Source organism: Micromys minutus (assembly GCF_963924665.1).
Source record: "Micromys minutus genome assembly, chromosome: 25".
NCBI lineage: Eukaryota > Metazoa > Chordata > Mammalia > Rodentia > Muridae > Micromys > Micromys minutus.
The window spans coordinates 120,469-144,410 of NC_137960.1; the positions used below are offsets into that span (position 1 = coordinate 120,469).

General features: G+C 35.7%; 1 protein-coding gene across 1 annotated transcript; it reads right to left on the reverse strand.

The window, feature by feature from the left end:
- Positions 1 to 331: 331 nt before the first annotated feature.
- LOC308436936 (olfactory receptor 2B11-like) lies at positions 332 to 1,270 on the reverse strand (the record flags this gene model as incomplete). Its single annotated transcript, XM_080937944.1, has 1 exon — positions 332 to 1,270. One exon carries the CDS (start codon positions 1,268 to 1,270, stop codon positions 332 to 334), a length of 939 nt encoding a protein of 312 aa, XP_080794070.1.
- Positions 1,271 to 23,942: the final 22,672 nt, after the last annotated feature.

Sequence of the window (23,942 nt, forward strand, 5' to 3'; positions counted from 1 at the left end):
AATGTTTATTATGTGGCTTTAATGCCTATTAGCTTCAAATAATGTAAATAGATTATAAATTGAATAATTGCTTTATCATTTAATAAAGTAAATATTTTTAAATGTACTAACACTAATACAAGTATTTTAACATTTTTTTCTAAGCAAAGAATCCATATTGGTTGACCAAAATTAACCATGGTCTAGTATGGTTAATCATGTGACAAGATAGGATTTGTAAGAACATTTTTTTTAAGGAGAAAAAAACAGGTGAGGTTATTTTTTTAATAGAGAATGAGTTATAGGAAAAGCTTCTAGCTTGTTAACTATTTTGTATGATGTTCTTAAGTTTTCACTTTGAAAAATAAATGTTCCTGAATAGGTTACCTAACGCCCCCTTCACATCTTTATTCCTGAGGGTATAGATGAAGGGGTTCAGAGTAGGAGTTACTACTCCATAGAAGAGAGCCATGAACTTGGGTTGGTCTTTTGTAATGGAGGAGGGAGGTTGAAGATACATACTAATGCCTGGGCCATAGAACAAGAGAACTACAATGAGATGAGAGGAACATGTACCAAAGGCCTTTTTCCTTCCCTCTGAAGATTTGATTTTAAAGACAGCATGGCCAATGCTAGCATAGGAGGCAAGAATTAAACACAGAGGAACAGCTAAAAGAAAAATACATACTACAGACAGAGCAACCTCATTTGTTTCTTTTTCACCACAAGCAGTTTTTATCAGAACTGGAATCTCACACACCAAGTGATCCATTATATTGTGGCCACATAGAGGCAATTGCAGTGTCACAGTGGCCTCTGACACAGCATAAGAAATTCCAGTCAGCCATACAATAGACACTAATAGGAGGCAGTTACGCCGATTCATTATGAGGGTGTAGTGTAGTGGTTTGCAGATGGCCACATATCGGTCAAAGGACATAAGAGCCAGGAGGATACACTCTGTACCCCCCATTGTGTGAAAGAAATAAAGTTGAACTACACACCTCATGTAGCTGATGGTCTTTGTGGAGCCCCCAAGGTTAGTTAGCATCTGAGGCACAATGCTTGTGGTATAGCACATGTCCAGAAAGGAGAGGTTGGTGAGAAAGAAATACATGGGGCTGTGGAGACGAGGGTCTAAGGTGGACACCAGAATGATGGCAATGTTTCCCATCAAAGCCATAGGATATGTTATCAGAAGAGTAACAAAGAGAGGGAGTTCCAGCCATGGATGGTCTGCAAAACCAAATAGAATAAACTCTTCTGGGTGACTTTTATTGATCAATGTCATTCTGTGTAATCTGACTCTCCTATAGTAAAGAAATGCCAAGAAAGTTAGTATTATAGGAACTGCAAAGCCACATGATTCATTGGTTATGACTATAGAAACCAGGGTTGGTATTCTGCATTTGAAATGGTGATGCTTGGTAGATAACTTAGTCCATATAGATTTTTGTGTTAAAGCAAGAACAACTGTATTTTCTTCAGTACTCAGGTAAAACATTTATATAATCTCAATTCTAGTTTTTAAGAAGTGGTTTTTAGAGCTTGCTGACCTGTTAGTGTAGCTGAATCAATGAGCTCCAGTTTTAGTGGGAGGCACATTCTCCAAACATAAAATAGAAATCAAATGTACATAAGAATTGACACGAACCCACATCATAAAAACATATATACCCATTGTTACATGTACACACTCCTGGAGGCACACAAATAAAATAATCTGATAAGTGGTGATTTAACTTCTATTTATGATACTAATCTTTAAAGTGTCCTTCTAATTATCTGGCAGTACATGTGGCATAAAGGTGAGTAACTAATTTTAACAGCAGTGCTGAAGGCATTACTGAAACATCATAAAAACATTTTCAAGAATCAGTCAGAGAAATTGGTAGAAAAAGTTTTGGGCTATGAACTCTCAGTTTGGAAGGTTTGTTTGTCTAGTTCTGTCTCCTGAACTGAATCATTAAATCATTTGTATGAGTAATGAGTACATTTGAGATCTAAACACACCTCTTCTATATACTTGAGATTGAACAAAGTCGTTTAAAAATGTTTTTCTTCATGTTTTCATAGATATAAACAGTACCATATTTATAAGCCAAATGAGTTAAGTCTCATTTACAATGTTGTTATTTTTTTGGTATTACTTACTTTGTTGTGTAACTATTTAGGGCGTGTTTGGTATTCAATAATTTATGATAAATTATAACAAACTCATTCATAAGATGTTTCTTGTAGAGGTATTTATCAATTGAGCTCAATGCTTTATTTAATACAAAAATTTGCCATATTATAAGGAACATATTGATATTTTTGCTATTAATATTATTTTTGTGAATATATTTTTTAACATCAACAATCTTTTTTCATCAGATGCCATAATTTAGATAAAAATCACATTAAAATCCAAATCATTTTATATTTCCTAGATGTTTTATCTTACTTCATATCTGAAGTAAATGCTGATACAACAAAGTCAAGGAACAGAATGAAACAATGTTTAGAAACAAAAATTGCTATTTACACATTTTATTAGTTGATGTTTCATAAAAAGTCATTTCTAAAAATGAATATTCAAATGTGATGTTCAGATAATGTTCTACTGAACAAGTCTAAAGTTTTCCTCTTGCTATCCAACAGCTTCACAGCAGACTATTTTCTTATAGTTAGAAGCAGATCTCAGTCTTTTCTTTGAAAGCTCACAGCCACTTTGTGAGGGTCCATCAGGACCCACTCAGACTAAGATATGAATCATGTTCTTTGACTATACATTATACTATGTCAGATGCATACATTATAAAAAAGAAAAAATTCTACATGTTAACCTAATAATTTCAACAACTTTTTTTAACATCTATATGCGTGTGTATCACATATGTGTCTGGTGCCCACACAGGCTAAAAGAAGGCAAAGAATTCCTGGAAGTGGAATTAATGTTGATTGAAAACCTCTATGTGAATGCTAAGAATAGAAATCGGTTTTCTCTAGACAGCATTTCTTATATACTGAGCCATCTATCCAGTCTCATGAACAACTTCTTAATGAGTCCTTTGTGATAAGCACCCTAACAAGCTTCCCCCACTCTGATAATCTTTTAGCACCTGTTCCCAAATAAGAAAATCTTATTTTCCTATTTTAAGATTCCTAATGTGTGCTTTTTTAGTGTCCCAATAGCTATAAATAATCTGGGTATCTGTAATTTATCAGTGCCTAAAATATAGTAACAAAACAGCTGATTATAAGTCAGAACTTCTGGAATCCACAGATAGTGCCTGAAATTAAGGACATAAGGCCCATGGAGACAGCACAGCATCTGAGATAACTATATTAATATTAGCAATACTAATTTCTGATGGTGCATTAGGATAAATTCTTATTTAAGGAGAATCTCTTTGCTGTAGAAGAAATATGAATAAGAGCATTGTGTCTATTATTCTGATTATAAAAAATTATTTCAAAACCATAACCCATGGAGGTTACTGAATGCTATTTACTTAGCGTTACTACAATTGGTTTTCAAACATGAGTAATTCATTAGTTTTTTATTTTTAAAGAGCAATTTTTGACTTATTCTCTAAAACACCTTTATAATTAATTTTATCTAACTCTCATATTAATTTGTATCACACCTTCCCTTTTTCATATCTCCTGAAACAAATGTGACTTACTTTCCTGTATATTTATTATTTTTCTCTGTCTTTAGTTTTTGAATATTTTTAATTAATTTTATGATATATCATGGTACACTTATTGAATTCAATGATGTTTTAAATGTTCTTTTTCTTACCACTTTAGTTTTTAAAAAAGAGGGATACATATACATATTTTAAAGGAATTTTGGCATAACATTATATGAATATTTTTGTCAGAACTTAATTATTTTAGAGGTTAGATAGCATGCAGAATTTAATGACTTTTAATAGTATTTTCTTCTTTATTCTTCTATCATAAAATATCCACAGACCATGCCCTCACTTCCTCCCCTCCTACCAGTTTCACTTTACACCTCCTCTCTCTCGTAAAACTACTGCTCCTATATTTCCTTGCATAGAAGAGCAAGCTTTCAAGTGATATTAATTTTCACAGCATAACAAGATGCAATAAGACTAGACATAGACTCTCATATCAAGGCTGTACAATGCAACAACCCAGTAGGAGGAAGGGGGTCCCAAAGGATGCAAAAGAGTTAGGGACACCCGACTCTTACCATTATAAGTTCAACAAAAAATGGATGGAGCTAGAAAATAATTTCCCAAGCAAGGCAACCCAGATGCAGAAAGAGAAGCATGATATATCCACTTATAAGTGGATATTAACTGTTAGTGAAGAATAGTCATACTTGCAATCCACAGATACAGAGAGGTCTAAGGGGGATTCATTTATCTCCCTGGAAGAGAGAAAATAGATTAGATTTTGTGAGTTTATTGGAGGCAGGTGGGAATGGGTAAAAGGAGAGAGACTTGAATTTTTTACTTAGTGATTTATCACAATTTCAACTCACAGAGTTATACTCATCAAGGTGTATTTAAAGTTACTGCTAAACTTCAGGCTGAGTTGCTATTGGCACGGTGTCTATATGTGTATTTGCACTTTCATATTCATACATTATATTCACATTCAGCTTGGAAACACACATTGTTTTATTACTATTTACAGTACGTTTGGGCTTGTAGGTTGTAAGAATCATATTCATTTTGAAAAAGCCCTTAATTAAAGAATATTTTTATCATACACTAAAGCCTTGGATGGAACATTTGAGCAAGATTAGTCATATTTTAAACATATCTTTATAAGATCAAATTACTAAAGCAGTAATACTTCACTTGGGTAATCAACATCTTAGAAATATAGTGCTTAAAGAAATTTAAGTGCTTCTAAATTTGGTTTTAGTGATAAACTGAGTTAAAAATTAAAGTCTAATTGTTCCTAAAGACTTGAAACATATTTAGTCAAATATTATGAATGGCTTTCTGAAAGAAAACTTTCTTTTCTGTGTACTAAGTAGATACTGCAGTCCACACTTCTCAACCTTCCTAGAAATGTCTGTCTGTCAATATGGTTGTGTTTTCACTTACCTTATTACTTGACAAACCCCCTTTATTTGACTAAAGATTAATTACAAAGTAAGATATTTAAATTTTTTCTTTTCAGAATACAGAGATTCTAGTATGAAGGTGAGAGTCTAAGATTTTCTTCAGAACTCTCAGGTTTTTGTTCATACAAAGGAGCCAAGTAGAGGAAAAACTGAAGTTAGAAAGGCCATAGTAGAAAATATCAAGAAGACTTTTGAGTTATCATCTTTCTTTGCTATTCCCTAGAGTCCAATGCATTGCTTTCACAGGTAACTCATTTCTTCTTCTCCATAGTGATGAGACACAAAAAGTTCCCTGGGAAATAACTCTCCAAAGGCATGCTTCTTTCTCATGCACAGTTACCTGCTGTGCTGAATTTAGAAGACACTCTCTTCTATAGTTGGATGCATTTGAAAAAAAAAAAAAAAAAAAAAAAAAAACCATTGATTCTATTTCTCAACACACTGAACACCCACTAAAATGTATACGATTAAAGATGACCTTGTTGAATCAACTATTCTGAGAAATTTAAGTGATAATTTTTAAAGTAACCTTATTTGTAAAAATCAAATAAAAATGTAATATTTTTAGTTATCTTCAATATACCAACAAAGAATTATTAAACCAAGAGAGTAATAAAAATAATATGCAAGGAATTCATCACTCATTTAAAAAAATTTAGAAAACTTATCAAACTTCCAATTATTTAGTATTTTATGACACTTGAAAAGCAATGATGAAAAAATAATCTGCTTTTTGTGTAACTGGTTAATTTCAGCCCTGAGTTTGATTATTTCCAGCCAGCTACACCTCTTGGGGGTATTTGTTTTTTCTTATTCTAGAGGTTTCAGATGCACTGTTAAGCTGCTAGTGTATGTTGTCTCCAGTTTCATTATGGTAGCACTCAGAGCTATGACTTTTCCTCTTAGCACTGCTTTCATTTTGTCTTGGATATTCTGTGCTTTCGTTTTCATTAACATCTAAAAAGTCTTTAATTTCTTTCTTTATTTCTTTTGACCATGTTATCATTGTGTAGAGAGTTGTTCAGCTTTTATGTTTTTAGGGTTTTCTGTTGTTTTGTTGTTAAGACTAGTGTCAGTCCATGGTGATCTGATAGGATGCATGGTATTATTTCAGTTTTTTTTGCATTAGCTAATGCTTTTTTGTGATCAATTATATGGAAAATTTTGGAGATGATACCATGAGATGCTGAGAAAAAATATTCATTTGTTTCAGGGTGAAATGTTATATAGATATCCGTTAAATCTATTTGGTTCATAACTTCTATTAGTTTCACCATGTCTCTGTTTAGTTCCTGTTTTCATGATATGTCCATTGATGAGAGTGGAATGTTGAAGTCTCCAATTATTATTGTGTAATGTTTAGTGTGTGATTTGAGCTTTAATAACATTTCTTTTACAAATGTGATACCCTTGCATTTGAGGCATAGATGTTCACAACTAAGAGTTTATCTTGGTAGTTTTTTCCTTTGATGAGTATGAAATGTCCTTCTTTATCTTTTTTGATAACTTTTGGTTGAAAGTAAATTTTATTCAACATTAGAATGGCTACTCCAACTTGTTTTGGGGGAACATTTGCTTGAAAAAAAATTTCCAGCCTTTTACTCTGAGATAGTGTCTGTTTTTGTCACTGAAGTATGTTTCCTGTATGCAGCAAAATGCTGGGTCCTGTTTACGTATCCAGACTGTTAATGTTTTTTGTTTTTAATTGAAGAATTGAGTTTATTGTTGTTAGAAGATATTAGAGACCAATGATTATTGCTTCCTGTTATATTTGTTGTTAGAGGTGGAATTATGTTTGCATGGCTATTTTCTTTTGGGTTTGCTGTAAGATTTATTTCTTGCTTTTTCTTGGGTATAGTTTTCTGCCTTGTGTTGATGTTTTCCATTTATAATCCATTATAGGCTGGATTTGTGAAAAATATTGTTTAAATTTGGTTTTGTAATGGAATATCCTGGTTTCTCCATCTATGGTAATTGATAGTTTTGCTGGATATAACAGCCTTCACTAGCATTTTTTTTTCCTCCAAGGATATGTATGACATATTTCTAAAATCTTCTGGCTTTTAGAGTATCTGTTGAGAAATCTGGTGTATTTCTGATAGGTCTGCCCTCATGTTATTTGACCCTTTCTCTTATTGTTTTTAAATGTTATTCTCAGTTCTGAGCATTTGGTGTATTGATTATTATGTGACAGGAGCTATTCTTTTATTGATCCAATCTGTTAGGTGTTATGTGGGCTTCTTGTGTGTTTATGGGCATTTCTTTCATTAGATTAGGGAAAATTTCTTCTATAATTTTGTTAAAGATTTTTACTGGTCCTTTAAGTTGGGAATCTTTGCTCTCATCTATACCTGTTAGCCTCAGGTTTGGTTTTTTCATTATTTCCTGGATTTCTTGGATGTTTCAGGTTAGAAGTTTTTTAAATTTTGCATTATCTTTGACTGTTGTATTAATGTCTTCTCTGGTATCTTTTATGCCTGGGATTCTCTCATCTGTCTTTTGTATTCTGTTGGTGATGCTTGGATCTATGACTCCGGATCTCTTTCGTAGGTTTTCTATCTTCAGGATTGTCTCCCTTCATGATTTGTTTATTGTTTATGTTTCCATTTTTAGATCCTGAATGGTTTTGTCAATTCCTTCAACTATTTGGCTTTCTTTTCCTATATTTCTTTAAAAGAATTTTGTGTTTCTTCTTTAAGAGCTTCTACTTGTTTTTCTGTGCTCTCCTGTATTTCTTTAAAGGAATTATTTGTATCCTTATTAAAGTACTCTATCATTATCATAAGATGGGATTTTTAGATCTGAAACTTGCTGTTCAGGTGTGTTAAGGGTATTTGTATATAGACAGATAGGTGCATCAATGGAATAGAATCACAGAAATAATAAAGTCACAGAAATAAACCCACACACCTATGAACAGTTGATCTTTGACCAAAAAAGTCAAAATCATAGACTGAAAAAGAAAAGAAAGTATCTTCAACAAATGGTGCCTGTCTAACTGAATGTCATCATGGGGAAGAATGCAAATTAACCCATATTTGTTACTCTGCACTAGCTCAAGACTTAGTGGATCAAGTACTGAGACACAAAACCAGATACACTGAATCTAATAGAATATAAAATGGGAAATATCCTTGAAGTCATTGGTACGGGAGAAAATTTTCTGAACAGAACATTAATGGCATGATCTCTAAGATCAGCAACTTATAAATAAGACTTCATTTATTTATAAAAAAGCTTCTATAAGGAAAAGGACATGGTCAATAAGATAAAAAGGCAGTCTATAGATTAGAAAAAGATCTTCACTAGTCCTACATCTGGTCAAAAAATATACATAAAGAACTCAAGAAACTAGACCCTGAAAAAAACAAACAACCCAATTAAAAATGGGGCACAGAACTAAACAGAAAATTCTCAACAAAGGAATCTCGAGTGGAGGGAACCATTAGAAAGTCCCATAGATCTGGTATTGGGGAGGCCCATCATCAGTATGGGTGACCTTATTTCAACTGTGGGGAGAAGGAACCTGAATAGATCACCTCCAGTAGATAGACAGGTCCCCTGTGGAGGGATGGGAACATGGTCTCACCTTCAGAAATTCTGACACAAATTTGTTCCTGTTTAAAAGAGGTGCAGAGATTAAAATGAAGCAGAAATTGAAGGAATGTATGGTCAGTGACCGGTCCAACTTGGGACCCATTCTATGGGTGGGCACGAAACCCTGACACTGTTACTAATGCTATGTTGTGCTTTCAGACAAAAATCTTGCATGGGTGTCTTTTCAGAAGCAATACCAGAAGCTGACTGAGACAGATGGAGATACAACCAAGCACTGAACTAAAGTTGGGGACCCCTATTGAAAACTTATAAAAAGACTGAAGGACAATAAGAAAGAGTTAAGTTTCTGGACCCCAGAGCCACAGGCAAATCAGGCACACTGCCATCAGGACTTCTGGCCTGTCCTCAGAGAACTGAGCATCCAAAGGTGACACAGAAAGGCTCCCCCTACTGAGCCCACAGGTGAGTCCACACTGTCTCTCCACTGATTATCTGGGCAGAAACCTCCAGGAACTCTCAGGGTGCAGAAATCACAGTGCAGTCTGGGATCAGACTGGTTTGAACTTCACCTGAACCCAGAGCCACAGGTAGATCAGGCACACTGCCATCAGTTCTTATGGCCTGCCCACAGAGAACTGAGCAGAAGAGATACAGGAGCACTCTTCCTAGTGAGCTCAGAGGTGAACCCACACTGTCTTCCACTGATTATTTAAGAAGAGACCTCTGGGAACTCTTAGGGAGCAGGTATCACACTACTGCTTGGGTTTGTGCCCTTCAGAATTCCATCTGCACCCAGAGTTAGAGCTGTCCCATTGCCATCAGAATTCACAGACTGCCCCTTGAGAGCTGAATACCCAGGACCAATCTCTTTCTGGAGCCCATGGCCCACAGATGCACAGGAAAGACAAGCTCCATTCAGAGACAAGAACAACTAACATCAAAGATAAGAAGATGGCAAGAGACAAGCACAAGAATATAAGCAACAGAAACAAAGGCAACCTGACAACATCAGTACCCAGTTCTCCTACCACAGCAAGCAGTGTATATCCCAACACACCAGAAAAACAAGATTTGGACTTAAAATTGTGCCTCATGCTGATGATAGACAGCCTTGAGAAGTGCATGAATAACTCCCTTAAAGAAATACAGAATGCAGAAAAACAAGTACAAGCAGTATCTTGATCCACTTGCAAATACCATACACAAATCAACACCAGTTTTTTGATTCAGAATAAACCATGAGCCTCCTCTGCCAATCGGGCAAGTCTGCTAAAGTAGCAAGAAGCTACTGGAACATCTCCAAAATTTCTTTTGTGCTTTTCTGTTTACAAAGTCATAATAAATGATGATCAGAAAAGAGTGACAAAGCAAACCAATACCACACAGAGTTATCAGGAAAGACTAGTATCAGCAAAGTCCAATGATGACCCACAAACACTGGCATATTCTCTCAAGTATCCATTCTAGCAAAACATCATATGCCCTTTTCCCAGATAGCTTCCAGAAAAACACGTTTGTTCCCAACAAAACATCTTCCCATTGTGTCTGCATAAACAAAATAATCCTATAATAAGACTGTTTCTAGAAAATCATCACATGATACAAGTGAGTTTCCAAAGAAACCAGACATTCACACTTCAGTTAATGTTTCATACTTTCTCACTGTTCAAATTTGCTTCATAATATACTGGGAGATGCAACACGAGCATCCTGCCAATTCAAAAAAAAATCTTTTGAACTACACTGCAGGATTCTTTTTATTTATTTTAAATGTTTTTATGTGAATGCACCTGTATGAGTTCATTCTATGTGTGCACAGGTGTCTGCATATGCAACAAGAAAATGTTAAATACCCTTAAGGCTGTAATTACAGTGTAACATGGGTGCTAAAAGCTAAACTTAAGTCCTTTTAAGAATAAGAAGCACTCTTAATCACTTAGCCATTTGTTAGTTCCTTATTTTTGATTAAAGATATTACAAACTGGTAAAGATACTAGCAATGACCCATGCAGATCCTTGCAGACCAATCCAGACCCATCCAGATCCATGTAGACTCCATGACTTTCACTACAGTCTCTGTGAGCCTATATGAGCCCTGCTTAATTCATTCTGTGGACTGTGTTCTTGAGTTTTCCTTAACACCTCTGGAAGTTACAATCCTTCCTGCTCCTCTTCTGCAGTGTTTGCTGAGATGTCTCTAATGATTACCTGGAGGTCTTTGCATCTGATCCCATCAGCTGTCAAAGAAAAACTTTCTGAATTGGCCTAGGTACCAAAATATGAGTATACCAGAATATCAGGATACCATTAGGAATCATTTCATTGATTTTTTTTCCTTTTGAACAGTTGATTTTGGTTCTATGCTAGGTTTGTGTACCATCCCATGTCCATGTCTTTAATAAAAAGCATGAGGAATGTGCTCCCTCACATGGTTTGGGCATCAAGTTAGAGCAATCATTTTGGCCACTCCTATAAGCTCTGAACCACCATTGACCCAGCACATCTTGTAAGAAGAACAGGTTGTGGATTAAGGATTTTGTGGCTGTGTTGGTGTCCTTGTCCACAGAAAAAGCCTTGCCTGGTTTAAAAAGATAGACATTTCAGACTCCTTATCCTACATTAGTAGGAGTGTTAGCTAGGGTCACTCTCATAGGTTCCAGGAAGTTTCTACTACCATAAATTTTCAAAATACTCCCTAAATGCTGCCCATTATTGTCTTTCCTTATACTCTCCTTCTTTATTGCTCTTTGACCTATTTGATTCCTCTCATTTCCACCTACCCAAGTCCACCCTAAAAATCCATTCTATATCCCTTTCCACTAAGATCCAAGTGTTCCCCGCCCCCCAAAAAACCTGTCTTGTCACATAGTATCTCTAGATCTGTACATTATAGTTTGATTATCCTTTATTTAACAGTTAATATCCACTTTAAGTGAGTATATATTGTATTTGTCTTTCTGGGTTGGGTTCTCTCACTTAGAATATTTTTTTTTCTAGCCTCATCTCTTTGCCTACATGTTTTATGATGCAATTTTTTCTAATAACTGAATAATACTTCACTGTGCAAATATACCATATTCTCTTTATCCATTCTTGGCTGGAGAAACACTTAGGATGTTTCTAATTTCTGGCTATTGTGAATAAAGCCTCTATGAACAGAGGTAAGCAAGTGTCCTTATGATTGGATAGAGCATCTTTTAGTATATATGCCTAAGACTGGTATAGATGGACCTTGAAGGATGCCAATTCTCAATTTGCTGAGAAACTGCTATATTGATTTCCATAGTGACTGTAAAACTTTGCAGTCCCATCATCAATATAGGAGTGTTTCCCTTGCTCCACATAGTCATCAGTATGAGTTGGTACTTATGTGTCATGTGCCTTATAGAAGCTATTCAGTTTCATGAGATCCAGTTAATTAATTGTTGATTTTAGTGCTTGGGCTATTGGTGTTCTGTCCATAAATTTGTGTCTTGTGCCAATGCATTTAGGGTACTTTCCTAATTTCTCTATTCTTGAACTCAGTGTGTGATGTTTTATGTTGAGGTCTTTTATCCACTTGGACTTGAGTTCTGTGCAGAGTGCTAAATATGAGTCTAATTGCATTCTTCTTTATGCTGATGTTCAGTTAGATCAGCACCAGTTGTTGAAGATGTTTTCTATTGTCCATTGTGTATTTCTGGATTCTTTATAAAAAATGTGGGGTGTCTATAAATGTGTGGATGGGGGGGTCTTCTATTCAATATTATTGATGAACATGTATTTTTTATGGCAACATGATAGAGTTTTTATTACTATGTCTGTGTAGTACAGCTTAATATCAGACATAGTGATACCTCTAAAAATTCTTTAATTGTTCAGAATTATTTGAACTATCTTGAGTCTTTTTTTGTTTTTCCATGAAATTGAGTATTGTCCTTTTTAGTTCTGTAAAGAATTGTGTTGAAATTTTGTAGTGACAATTTTGGAGTATTGGTTTCTCTAAAAAACACACACATACACACAGAAAACCACAGAAATAATATTAGAATGTTTTTTTTCTTTTTTTTATTGTAATAATAGCCATTCACATTTATTGGAGAAAGCTTAGAAAATATAAAAATGAAAATAAAACATTACACATTACAATAGCACTCCAAGATAAAGGGAGTTCTTTGATCTCTCATACAGTATCTGCAAACTACTATATTAAATATTCTATATCTTATCCTGATTTTCAAAATTGTTTTCAGGTAATCTGAAAAAATTTCTTTAAAAGCAGCTTCCTAGATGTATTATTTAAAAAACCTACAATAAAGTTGAATTTTATGGTAAATAGCCATGTATGCACCACTTAAAAGGGTGGTTCTCAACTGTATTAATGCTGTGACATTTAATACAGTTACTCATGTTGTGGTGAGCCCCAATCATAAAATTATTTTTGTTGCTACTTCATAACTCTAATCTTGCTTCTGTATGAATCATAATGTAAATATCTGTATTTTCTGATGATCCTAGGTGACCCCTGTGAAAAGGTCATTCAACCCCACAGGTTGAGTACCACTGCTTTAGCCTCTACTACTACTGCCTGGCTGTGTTTCTGAACTTCAGTGAATAACTAGTCTCTCTCTCTCTCTCTCTCTCTCTCTCTCTCTCTCTCTCTCTCTCTCTCTCTCTCTCTCTCTCATCTCTCCAGTGAGATATTAACCAAGTTTTTCTTTCATGCATTTCAAACTGCAAATGCCACTTACACTTTATTCTAAATATGTGAGCATTCATTGTTTTAACCGGAGTTCAGTATTAACAAGTACTTTCCAGGCAAGGTTTACATATAACGAACTGTGAAATTCTTGTGAGCACACACTCATTTTCTAATGTATTTCTGCCATTCCTATAAAGATTAGAACGTGAGCAGCAGGATTCTGCCTAGCCTTGAACTTGGAATCCCCGGGGCCACAGAGGTATACTGTTCTGGGCCAGGCTTCTTTCTTTCTTTCTTTTTTTTTTTAAGTTTAGCAATACATTAAGATATCATTTTAATATAATTTCCATTTAAACATCATTAAAAGTAATTAAAAAAAGAAAAAAGGAAACATTATTAAATTATTCTTAACAAACTATAATGAAACCACCACTACACCCAGTGTTCCAAGCATTTAGCACACATCTATCATAATTGATGACAACATTTCAAAGTAATATATGCACAACCTTATTGACTGTAGTATTATTTATAATAACCAATAAATGCTACACCTAAAGCATCTGTCAGTGATGACAGAAAATATAGCATACATATAAATGGGATGATATTCAACATTAAATAAAGGTAGAATCGTCGTATGTGTCAATACTGACCAATTGTGTTAAATCAATTAATGTAACAAGCTATACAGGAGGAGAAGGACTACAAAATCCCCCTGGTAGGTAACGTTAAAAATGTACTCATAGGCAAGTTTGGAGAATTGTTTATCAGTGGTTGAAAAATGGCAGAAGATACAGTAGGTAAAAGTTGACCACCTGACTAATTTACATTTACACAGGTATATGAAGTTTTAGTGTATATCCCATTGTAAAGATATTTTATAAAATGAAAAATGCCAGATATCCACAATTCAAGGAAATGTTGTTGAAGGATGTTATTGGAAAGAAAGTATAATTATTTAAGCCTATATGATCTTATATATGTTCTTATCTTTGATATTATATAGCATACATGTGTATTAAACCAACATAACATGTATTGTACTACAAAAGAGATACGTGATTTTACCTATAAAACAGTTAATGATTATTTGTGTATTATATTGGATGTTTTTCTAGCATGTTTTTTGATTTTATTATATTAGACATAGTATCTTTTTTTTAAAACAACTTTATTTTACAAAACAAAGATAAATGTACAGATTTTAAACATTTTTTGCTTAAAATTATACATTTTTGTCAGTACTGTTTTTTCAGATTTTAAAATAATTTTTATATAAAACTATATGAATATATTTTTTTAGTCAGTACTTGATTTTTTTCAAAGGCTTGACAGTATGCATTGAAAAACTAATAGTTACAATGAGCGTAAAGTACATGCAAAAAAAACACAACATGGAAATAGGCAAAGTCTTCTTGTTTTGTAAATATTTTTTTGTTTTGTTTTCTTTATTTCTTGGATTTCATACAGTCTGTGAGTTGTTTCTGGGGGAGTGCAAGCCTCTGGGGTTAGCATCCCAATATCAGTGACTGCATATTATGTCTGTTCTTTTGTGACTGGGTTATCTCACTCAGGATGATCTTCTCTAGATGCAGCCATTTTCTTAAGAATTTGGTTAAGTCATTGTTTCTGGTGGCTGAGTAGTAGTCCATTGTGTAAATGTACCACAATTTTTGTATCCATTCATCTTCTGAAGGACATCTGTGTTCTTTCCAGCTTCTGGCCTTAAATAGAGCTGCTATGAACATTGTGGTGCATATATCACTGTTGTGTATTAAAGTGTCTATGGGGTATATGCCCAGAAGTGGAATAGCTGGGTCTTCAGGTAGTACTATGCCCAATTTTCTGAGGTATCACCAGTCTGATTTCCAGAGTGGTTGTATTAGTTTGCAACCCCACCAACAGTGGAGAAGTGTTCCTCTATCTCTGCAACTTTGCCAGCATCTGCTGTCATCTGAGTTTTGGATCTTGGCCAATCTGACTGGTGTGAGGTGGAATCTCAGGGTTGTTTTGATTTGCATTTCCTTGATGGCTAAGGATGTCGAGCACTTCCTCAGATGTTTCTCGGCCATTCGGTGTTCCTCAACTGAGAACGTTTTGTTTAGCTCTGTACCCCATTATTTAACAGGGTTATTTGATTTTTTGGTGTCTAGCTTTTTGAGTTCCTTGTATACCTTGGATATTACGTCTCTATCTGATGTGGTGTTGGTAAAGATCTTTTCCCATTCTGCTGGTTGCCGTTTTGTTTTCTTGACAATGTCCTTAGTCTTATAGAAACTTTGCAATCTCATTAAGTCCCATTTGTTAATCTTTGACCTTAGAGCTGGAGCCATTGTTGTTTTGTTCAGGAAATTTTCTCCTGTGCCTATGTGTTCTAAGGTTTTCCCTACTTTCTCATCTAATAGTTTCAGTATATCTGGATTAATGTGGAGATCTTTGATCCACTTACACTTGAGCTTTGGACGAGGAGATAAGAAAGGGTCTATTTTCATTCTTTTGCATGCTGAGTGCCAGTTGGACCAGCACCATTTGTTGAATAGGCTGTCCTTTTTCCATTGAATGTTTACGGCTCCTTTGTCAAAAATCTGGTGACCATATACGCGAGTGCTCAATTCTGGATATTCTATTCTATTCCATTGATCCACATGCCTATTTCTGTACCAGTACCATGCAGTTTTCAGCACAGTTGACTTGTAATATAGCTTGAGGTCAGGGATAGTGATTCCCGCAGATGTTTTCTTGTTGTTGAGGATGGATTCCGCTATTCTAAGTCTTTTGTTATTCCATATGAAATTGTACATTGATCTTTCCAATTCCTTGAAGAACTGGGTTGGAATTTGGATGGGGATTGCATTGAACCTGTAGATTGCTTTTGGTAGAATGGCCATTTTTAAAATGTTGATCTTTCCAATCCATGAGCATGGGAGATCTTTCCATTTTCTGAGACCCTCCTCAATTTCCTTCTTTACACATTTGAAATTCTTGTCATACAGGTCCTTCACTTGCTTAGTTAGAGTCACACCAAGGTATTTCATAGTTTTTGTGACGTTTGTGAAGGGTACCTTTTCCCTAATTTCTTTCTCCACTTGTTTGTCCTTTGAGTATAGGAAGGCTACTGATTTGTTTGAGTTAATTTTGTATCCAGCCAATTTGCTGAACTTGTTTATCAGCTGTAGGAGTTCTCTGGTGGAATTTTTGGGGTCACTCAAGTACACTATCATGTCATCGGCAAAGAGTGATGTTTTTATCTCTTCCTTTCTGATTTGTATCCCCTTGATCTTCTTTTGCTGTCTAATTGCTCCAGCCAGGACTTCCAGTACTATGTTGAATAGGTAGGGGAGAGTGGGCAGCCTTGTCGAGTTCCTTATTTTAGTGGGATTGCTTCAAGTTTCTCGCCATTAAGTTTGATGTTGGCTGTTGGTTTGCTGTATATTGCTTTTATTATGTTTAGGTATGGACCTTGGATTCCTGTTCTTTCCAGGACTTTAAACATGAAGGGGTGTTGGATTTTGTCAAATGCTTTCTCAGCATCTAGTGAGATGACCATGTGATTTTGATCTTTGAGTTTGTTTATATGGTGAATTACGTTGATGGATTTTCTAATATTAAACTATCCCTGCATCCCAGGGATGAAGTCTACTTGGTCATGATGAATGATTGTTTTGATGTGTTCTTGGATTCAGTTTGCAAGGATTTTGTTGAGTATTTTTGCGTCAATGTTCATAAGTGAGATTGGTCTGAGGTTCTCTTTCCTTGTAGGGTCTTTGTGTGGTTTATGTATGAGGGTTATTGTAGCCTCAAAAAATGAGTTAGGTAGTATTCCATCCAATTATATCTTTTGGAAGAGTTTGTAGAGTATTGGTGTTATATCCCAAATAAATATCTGATAAAATTCTGCACTGATGCCATCTGGACCTGGGCTTTTTTGGTTGGGAGTCTTTTGATGACTTCTTCTATTTCTTTAGGTGTTATAGGTTTATTAAGATGGTTTACTTGGTTCTGGTTTAACTTTAGGATCTTGTGTCTGTCTAGGAATTCGTCCATTTCCTCCAGATTTTTTAATTTTGTGGAGTATAAGTTTTTGTAGTAGGATCTGATGATTTCTTCAATTTCCTCAGTTTCATTTGTTAGGTCCCCACTTTCCTTTCTGATTTTGTTAATTTGTATACTCTCTCTTTTCCCTCTAGCTAGTCTGGCTAGGGGATTATCAATCTTGTTGATTTTCTCAAAGAACCAACTCTTGGTTTTGTTGATTTTATCAATGGTTCTTTTTGATTCTATTTGGTCTATTTCTGCCCTAATTTTGATTATTTCTTGCCGTCTAGTCTTTTTGGGTATATCTGCTTCCTTTTGTTCTATGACTTTTAGCTCTGCTGTCAGGTTGCTAATGTAAGCTCTCTCCAGTTTTTTTTGGAAGCACTTAGGACTATGAGTTTTCCTCTCACTACTGCTTTCATTGCATCCCATAGTTTTGGGTATATTGTGTTTTCGTTCTCCTTGAATTCTAGAAAATCCTTAAATCATTTTTATATTTCTTCTTTGACCCTGCTATGGTTTAACAAAGCGTTGTTTAGTTTCCATGTGTATGTGGGCTTTTTGTTGTCTTTGTTGTTGTTAAAGGCCAGCCATAGACCATTGTGATCTGAGAGGATGCATGGGAGTATTTCAATCTTCTTATATGGATTGATGCTCACTCTGTGTCCAATTATGTGGTCAATTTTCGAGAAGTTGCCATGGGGTGGTGAGAAGAAGTTGTATTCTTTTACCTTACGATAATATGTTCTGTATATATCTATTATTTCTAGTTGGTTCAAAGTCTCTGCTAGTTTTGCAGTGTCCTTGTTCAGTTTCTGTTTCCATGATCTGTCCATTGGTGAGAGTGGGGTATTAAATTCTCCCACTATTATTGTGTGGGGTGAAATGTATTTTTTGAGCTTTAGTAGGGTTTCTTTTATGAATGTGGGTGCTTTTTTATTTGAAGCATACATGTTAAGGATTGAGAGTTACTCCTAACAGATTTCTTCGGTAATGAGTAAAAAGTGTCCTTCCTTATCTTTTTTGATATCTTTTGGTTGGAAATTTACTTTATTCGATATTAGAACAACCACTCCAGCTTGCTTCTTAGAGCTGTTTGCTTGTAAGTTTTTTTCCCACCCTTTTACTCTGAGATAGTGTCTGTCTTTGTCTGTGAGATGAGTTTCCTGTATGCAGCAAAAGGCTGTATTGTGTTTATGTATCCATTCTGATAGCCTATGTTTCTTTATTGGAGAGTTGAGTCCATTTATGTTAATAGATATCAAGAAATAGTTGTTTCTGTTTCCTGCCATTATTGCTTTTGTGGATTGAGTTGTGTCTGTGTCTTTTTCTTCTTTTAGTTTTATTGTTTAGGAGTTTTCTTGTTTTTACTAGGCTGTATTTTCCCTCATTGTATTGGGTTTTCCACCTATAATTCATTGTAGTGCTGGGTTTGTGTTCAGATATTGTGTAAATTTTGATTTGTCTTGAAATATCTCCATCTCTCCATCGATGGTGATTGATAGTTTTGCTGGGTATAGCAGCTTGGGCTGGCACTAGTGCTCTCTTAGGGTGTGCATGATGTCTGTCCAGGCTCTACTAGCTTTCATAGTCTATGTTGAGAAATCGGCTGTGAGTCTTATTGGCCTGCCTTTATATGTTACCTGACCTTCTTTCCTTACTGCTTTTAGGATTCTTTCTTTGCTTTGGGCACTTGATGTTTTTACTATTATGTGTCGGGAGGTATTTCTTTTCTGGTCCAACCTATTTGGAGTTCTGAAGGCTTCTTTTATGCTCATGGTCATCTCATTATTCAGGGTAGGGAAATTTTCTTCTACGATTTTGTTGAACAAATTTACTGTGCCTCTTAGTTGATACTCTTCTCCCTCTTCTATTTCTTTTATCATTAAGTTCGGTCTTCTCATTGTGTCCTGGATTTCCTGGACATTTTGGGTTAGGAGCTTTTTGTTTTTTGCCTCTTCTCTGGTTGTTTTGTCTATGTGTACAATGTTGTCTTCTGCCCCCGAGATTCTCTCTTCCATCTCTTGTAATCTATTGGAAATGCTTGCTTCTGTGACTCCTGTTTTCTTTTTTAGGTGTTCTAACTCTAGGTTTATCTCTTTTAGTGTTTTATTTATTGTGTCAATTTCCATTTTAATTTCTCTCTTCCATTCCTTCATGTCTTTGGTTGTGTTTTCCTGTAGTTCTTTGAGTTTTTTTGTTTCCTCTTTAAAAGCTTCTGAATCTTTTTGCTTTTCCTCCCGTTCTTGTTTAATTATCTCTATCAGCATCTTGAGGTATGATTTCAGGTCTGTGTCTTCCTTTTCCGGAGTGTTTGGAATTCCGATGTTTGCTGTTATGGGAGAGCTGGGTTCTGGTGTTGCCAGGTTGTCTTGGTTTCTTTGTGATATACTCTTTCGCTTTCTTTTTGCCATCTTGTTGTCAGTGATATGTTCTTGCCTTTCTCTTGTATCTGGTCTGTGTCCCTGGATCTCCACTGGTCCAAGTGGCAGATTGGTTGAGCCCTGTTCTATGCCTCAGAGTCGCCGGGTGGGAACAGAAGTTCCAAAATTTTGTTCCTGGTCGCTAGATCAGGCAGGGCAGGGCAGGACAAAGCAGGGGGTGCAGTCTCCTTGTGCACTCTGCAGAGATCTGTCTGCTCCCTGGCAGCCCAGGTCTCACACCCACCAGTTGCTCAGCCTCTACGAGCCGCTGTTCCGGGTGGCAGATGGGCCAGGTTCCGCTCTGTGTCCTGAAGTCGCCGCCGGGTGGAAACAGAAGTTCCTTAGTTCTGTTCCAGGTCACTGGATCAGGCAGCGTAGGGCAGGTCAAGGTAGGTGGTGCACTTTCCGTGTGCACTCCGCAGAGATCTCTCCGCTCCCCAGCAGCCTAGGTCTCTCACTCATCAGTTGTTCAGCCTTTACCAGCTGCTGTTCCGGGTGGCAGATGCACCAGGCTCAGCTCTGCATCCTGTATTCGCCGCCGGGTGGAAACAGAAGTTTCTAAGTTCTGTTCCTGGTCTCTGGATCAGGCAGGGCAGGGCAGGGCATGGCAGGGGGTGCACTTTCCGTGTGCACTCCGCAGAGATCTCTCTGCTCCCTGGAAGCCCAGGTCTCCCACACACCAGTAGCTCAGCCTCTATGAGCGGCCGTTCTGGGTGGCAGATGGGCCATGCTCTGCTCTGCGTCCTGAAGTCGCCGCCAGGTGAAAACAGAAGTTTCTAAGTTCTGTTTCCGGTCACTGGATCAGGCAGGGCCTAGCAGGTCAAAGCAGGGGGTGCACTTTCCGTGTGCACTCTGCAGAGATCCCTCCGCTCCCCAGCAGCCTAGGTCTCCCACTCACCAGTTGTTCAGACTTTTTGAGTTTTTCAACTTTAGTTTTTAAAAGACAGATACATGTAGAGATTTTTAAAACATTTTTGCATAAAACTATATGAGTATATTTTTGTCAGTACTTAATTTTTTTTAAAGGTTTGATAATATGTATTGAAATATTCGTAGTTACAATAGAATAAAGTAATGTAAACAAAATGTAATATGAAAATTGTGAAAGTTTTCTTGGTGTGTAAAGATTAAACATAATTATTTTACCAAGAAGTACTAAGGCTTCCACTTTTTTTTAATTGAACAACTTCATTTAAAAAAAAACAAAGATAAATGTACAGATTTTAAGCATTTTTTCATAAAAGTATACAAACACATTTTTTTCATTGCTTGTTTTTTTTAAAGGTTTAATAGTATGCATTAACATCTTACTAGTTACAATGAGCATAAAGTACATGTAAAACAAGATGTAACCTAAAATTAGTCAAAGTTTTCTTGGTGTATAATGATTAAGCATAATGGTTTTTCTTTTTTTTTTTCTTTTTTGTCCTTTGTTTTTTCTTGAACTTCATATAGTGTGTGAGTTGTTTCTGGGGAGTTCAGAGCATTCTGGGGTTCATAACCTATTATCAGTGACTACATATTATGTCTGTTCTTTTGTGACTGGGTTATCTCACTCACGATGACATTCTTTAGATGCATCCATTTTATTAAGAATTTCATAAAGTCATTTTTTCTGATAGCTGAGTAGTATTCCATTGTGCAAATATATCACAATTTTTGTATCCATTCATTTACTGAAGGACATCTGTGTTCTTTCCAGCTTCTGGCTATTATAAATAAGGCTGCTATGAACATTGTGGTGCATGTGTCTTTGTTGTATGTTGAAAGTTTCTCTGGGGTATATGCCCAGAAGTGGAATAACTGGTTCTTCATGTAGGACTATGTCCAATTTTCCGAGAAACTACCAGACTGATTTCCAGAGTGGTTGTACCAGTTTACAACCCCACCAACAGTGGAGGAGTGTTCCTCTTTCTCTGAATTTTTGACAGCATCTGCTGTCATCTGAATTTTTGATCTTAGCCATTCTGATTGAAGTGAGGTGGAATCTCAGGGTTGTTTTGATTTGAATTTCCCTGATGGCTAATGGTGTTGAGCACTTCTTTAGATGCTTCTAAGCCAATCGATATTCCTCAATTGAGAACTTTTTGTTTCGCTCTGTACCCCATTTTTTAATAGGGTTGTTTAATTCTCTGGTGTCTAACTTCTTGAGTTCTTTGTATATCTTGGATATTAGGCCTTTATCTGATGTTGGGTTTGTAAATATCTTTTCTCAATCTGTTGGCTGCCATTTTGTTTTCTTGACAGTGTCCTTAGCCTTACAGAAACTTATAAATCTCATCAAGTCACATTTGTCAATATTTCCCCTTAGAGCACGAGCCATTGGTGTTCTGTTCAGGAAATTTTCTCCTGTGCCTATGTGTTCAAAGGTTTTCCCTACTTTCGCTTCTAATAATTTCAGTGTACCTGGTTTAATGTGGAGATCTTTGATCCACTTGCACTTTGCTTTGTACAAGGAGATAAGAAACGGTCTATTTTCATTCTTCTGTATGCTGAGTGCCAATTGGACGAACATCATTTGTTGAAGAGGCTGTTCTTTTTCCATTGAATGTTTAGAGCTCCTTTGTTAAAAATCAAGTGACCATATATGTGAGGGCTCATTTCTTGATATTCTATTCTATTCCATTGATCCACGTTAGGCTTCGAGTTTTTGGTCTTTCATTCTTTAAATTTTATTATTATTATTTTTAGTTTCTTATGGTCTGTGAGTCATCTCTTGGGTATCCAGAGCTTTCTGGGTCTAGTATCTGATTATCAGTGACTACATATTATGTCTGTTCTTTTTGTTATTGGATTACCTCACTCAAGATAATATTCTCTAGATCCATTCATTTTCTTAGAAATTTTATAAAGTCATTGTTTCTAGTAGCTGAGTAGTATTCCATTGTGTAAATATAGCACAATTTCTGTATCTATTCATCTACTGAAGGACATCTGGGTTCTTCTTTCCAGCTTCTGGCTATTATAAATAAGGCTGCTATAAACATGGCGCAGCAAGTGTCCTTATTATATGTTGCAGTATCTTTGGGGTATATTCCCAGAAGTGGAATAACTGGATCTTCAGGTAGTACTATGTCTAATTTTCTGAGGAACCACCAGACTGATTTCCAGAGTTGTTATCCTAGCTTACAACCACACCAACAGTGGAGTAGTGTTCCTTTTTCTTCACATCCATTCCAGCACTTGCTGTGTTTTGTTAATTCCAGACACAGAGATTTAAGGATTCTTCAGATTGAACACAGCATCGGACTGTGATTTGCTTTGTACTTTGTCTGGCCAAGGCATTTTTAAAAATTGGATATCTCTGTATTTACATTTCAGATGTTATTCCCTTCCCCCATTCTCCTCTCTTTTCCTCCATGAAGGTGCTTCCTCTCCCAATCACCTCGAGCACATTGTCATTCCCCTACACTGAGAAAACAAGCGTTTGCTAAACCAAAGGCCTCTCCTCCTATAGATGCCAGATAGAAAAATGCTATCCTCTGTGGCATATTCACCTGGGGCCATGTGAAATTATTGTTTTGTGTCAAGACATGGTTTTTGACAGCTGTAGATAGTTTCTGTGATTGTGAGACATTTAGAATGCTCTAAAATTTTCAGAGTATATAAATGCTAAGGCTCCAAAATTTATGTATGGGTGATTGTTAGTCATTTGGGAAGCTTTATTTTGGATTTTTAGTAGCTGTAGTCTAAAAAAAAAAAACAAATGAAAGAAAATTAGAATCATTGAACATTCTAATAACTCTCTTTTCTTTTCATAATTTCTCTCCTTTCTAATGTTGGATGTAAATCTTAATAAAGGGTAAGAGTATAAAGAATCCACAAAATAGAAAGACCAGATACATTCAGTGCAAAAAATATTAAGTATAGTAATGGGAAATTTGATTTAAAATGCCATAGAGAAAATAGCAGGAGTTGAAAGAATGGAATTTTTTTTCAAGATACCAGGAAAAAAATGCATTGCGGCTATAACCACTGGGGTAATCTTAGCTTTGATCAAAGAGGGGATTTTCTATTTGTTTTTTTTTTTCCTATTCTTTTTGCTTTATTTGTTTCAAAAGATGTTGAAAAATGGCTGATCAATTGAAAAAATTGCAGGTAGAAATGGAGATGCTTGAGAAACAAATGAAATGGTTGAAATAGGATAAGAAAAGTGGTTGCTCTA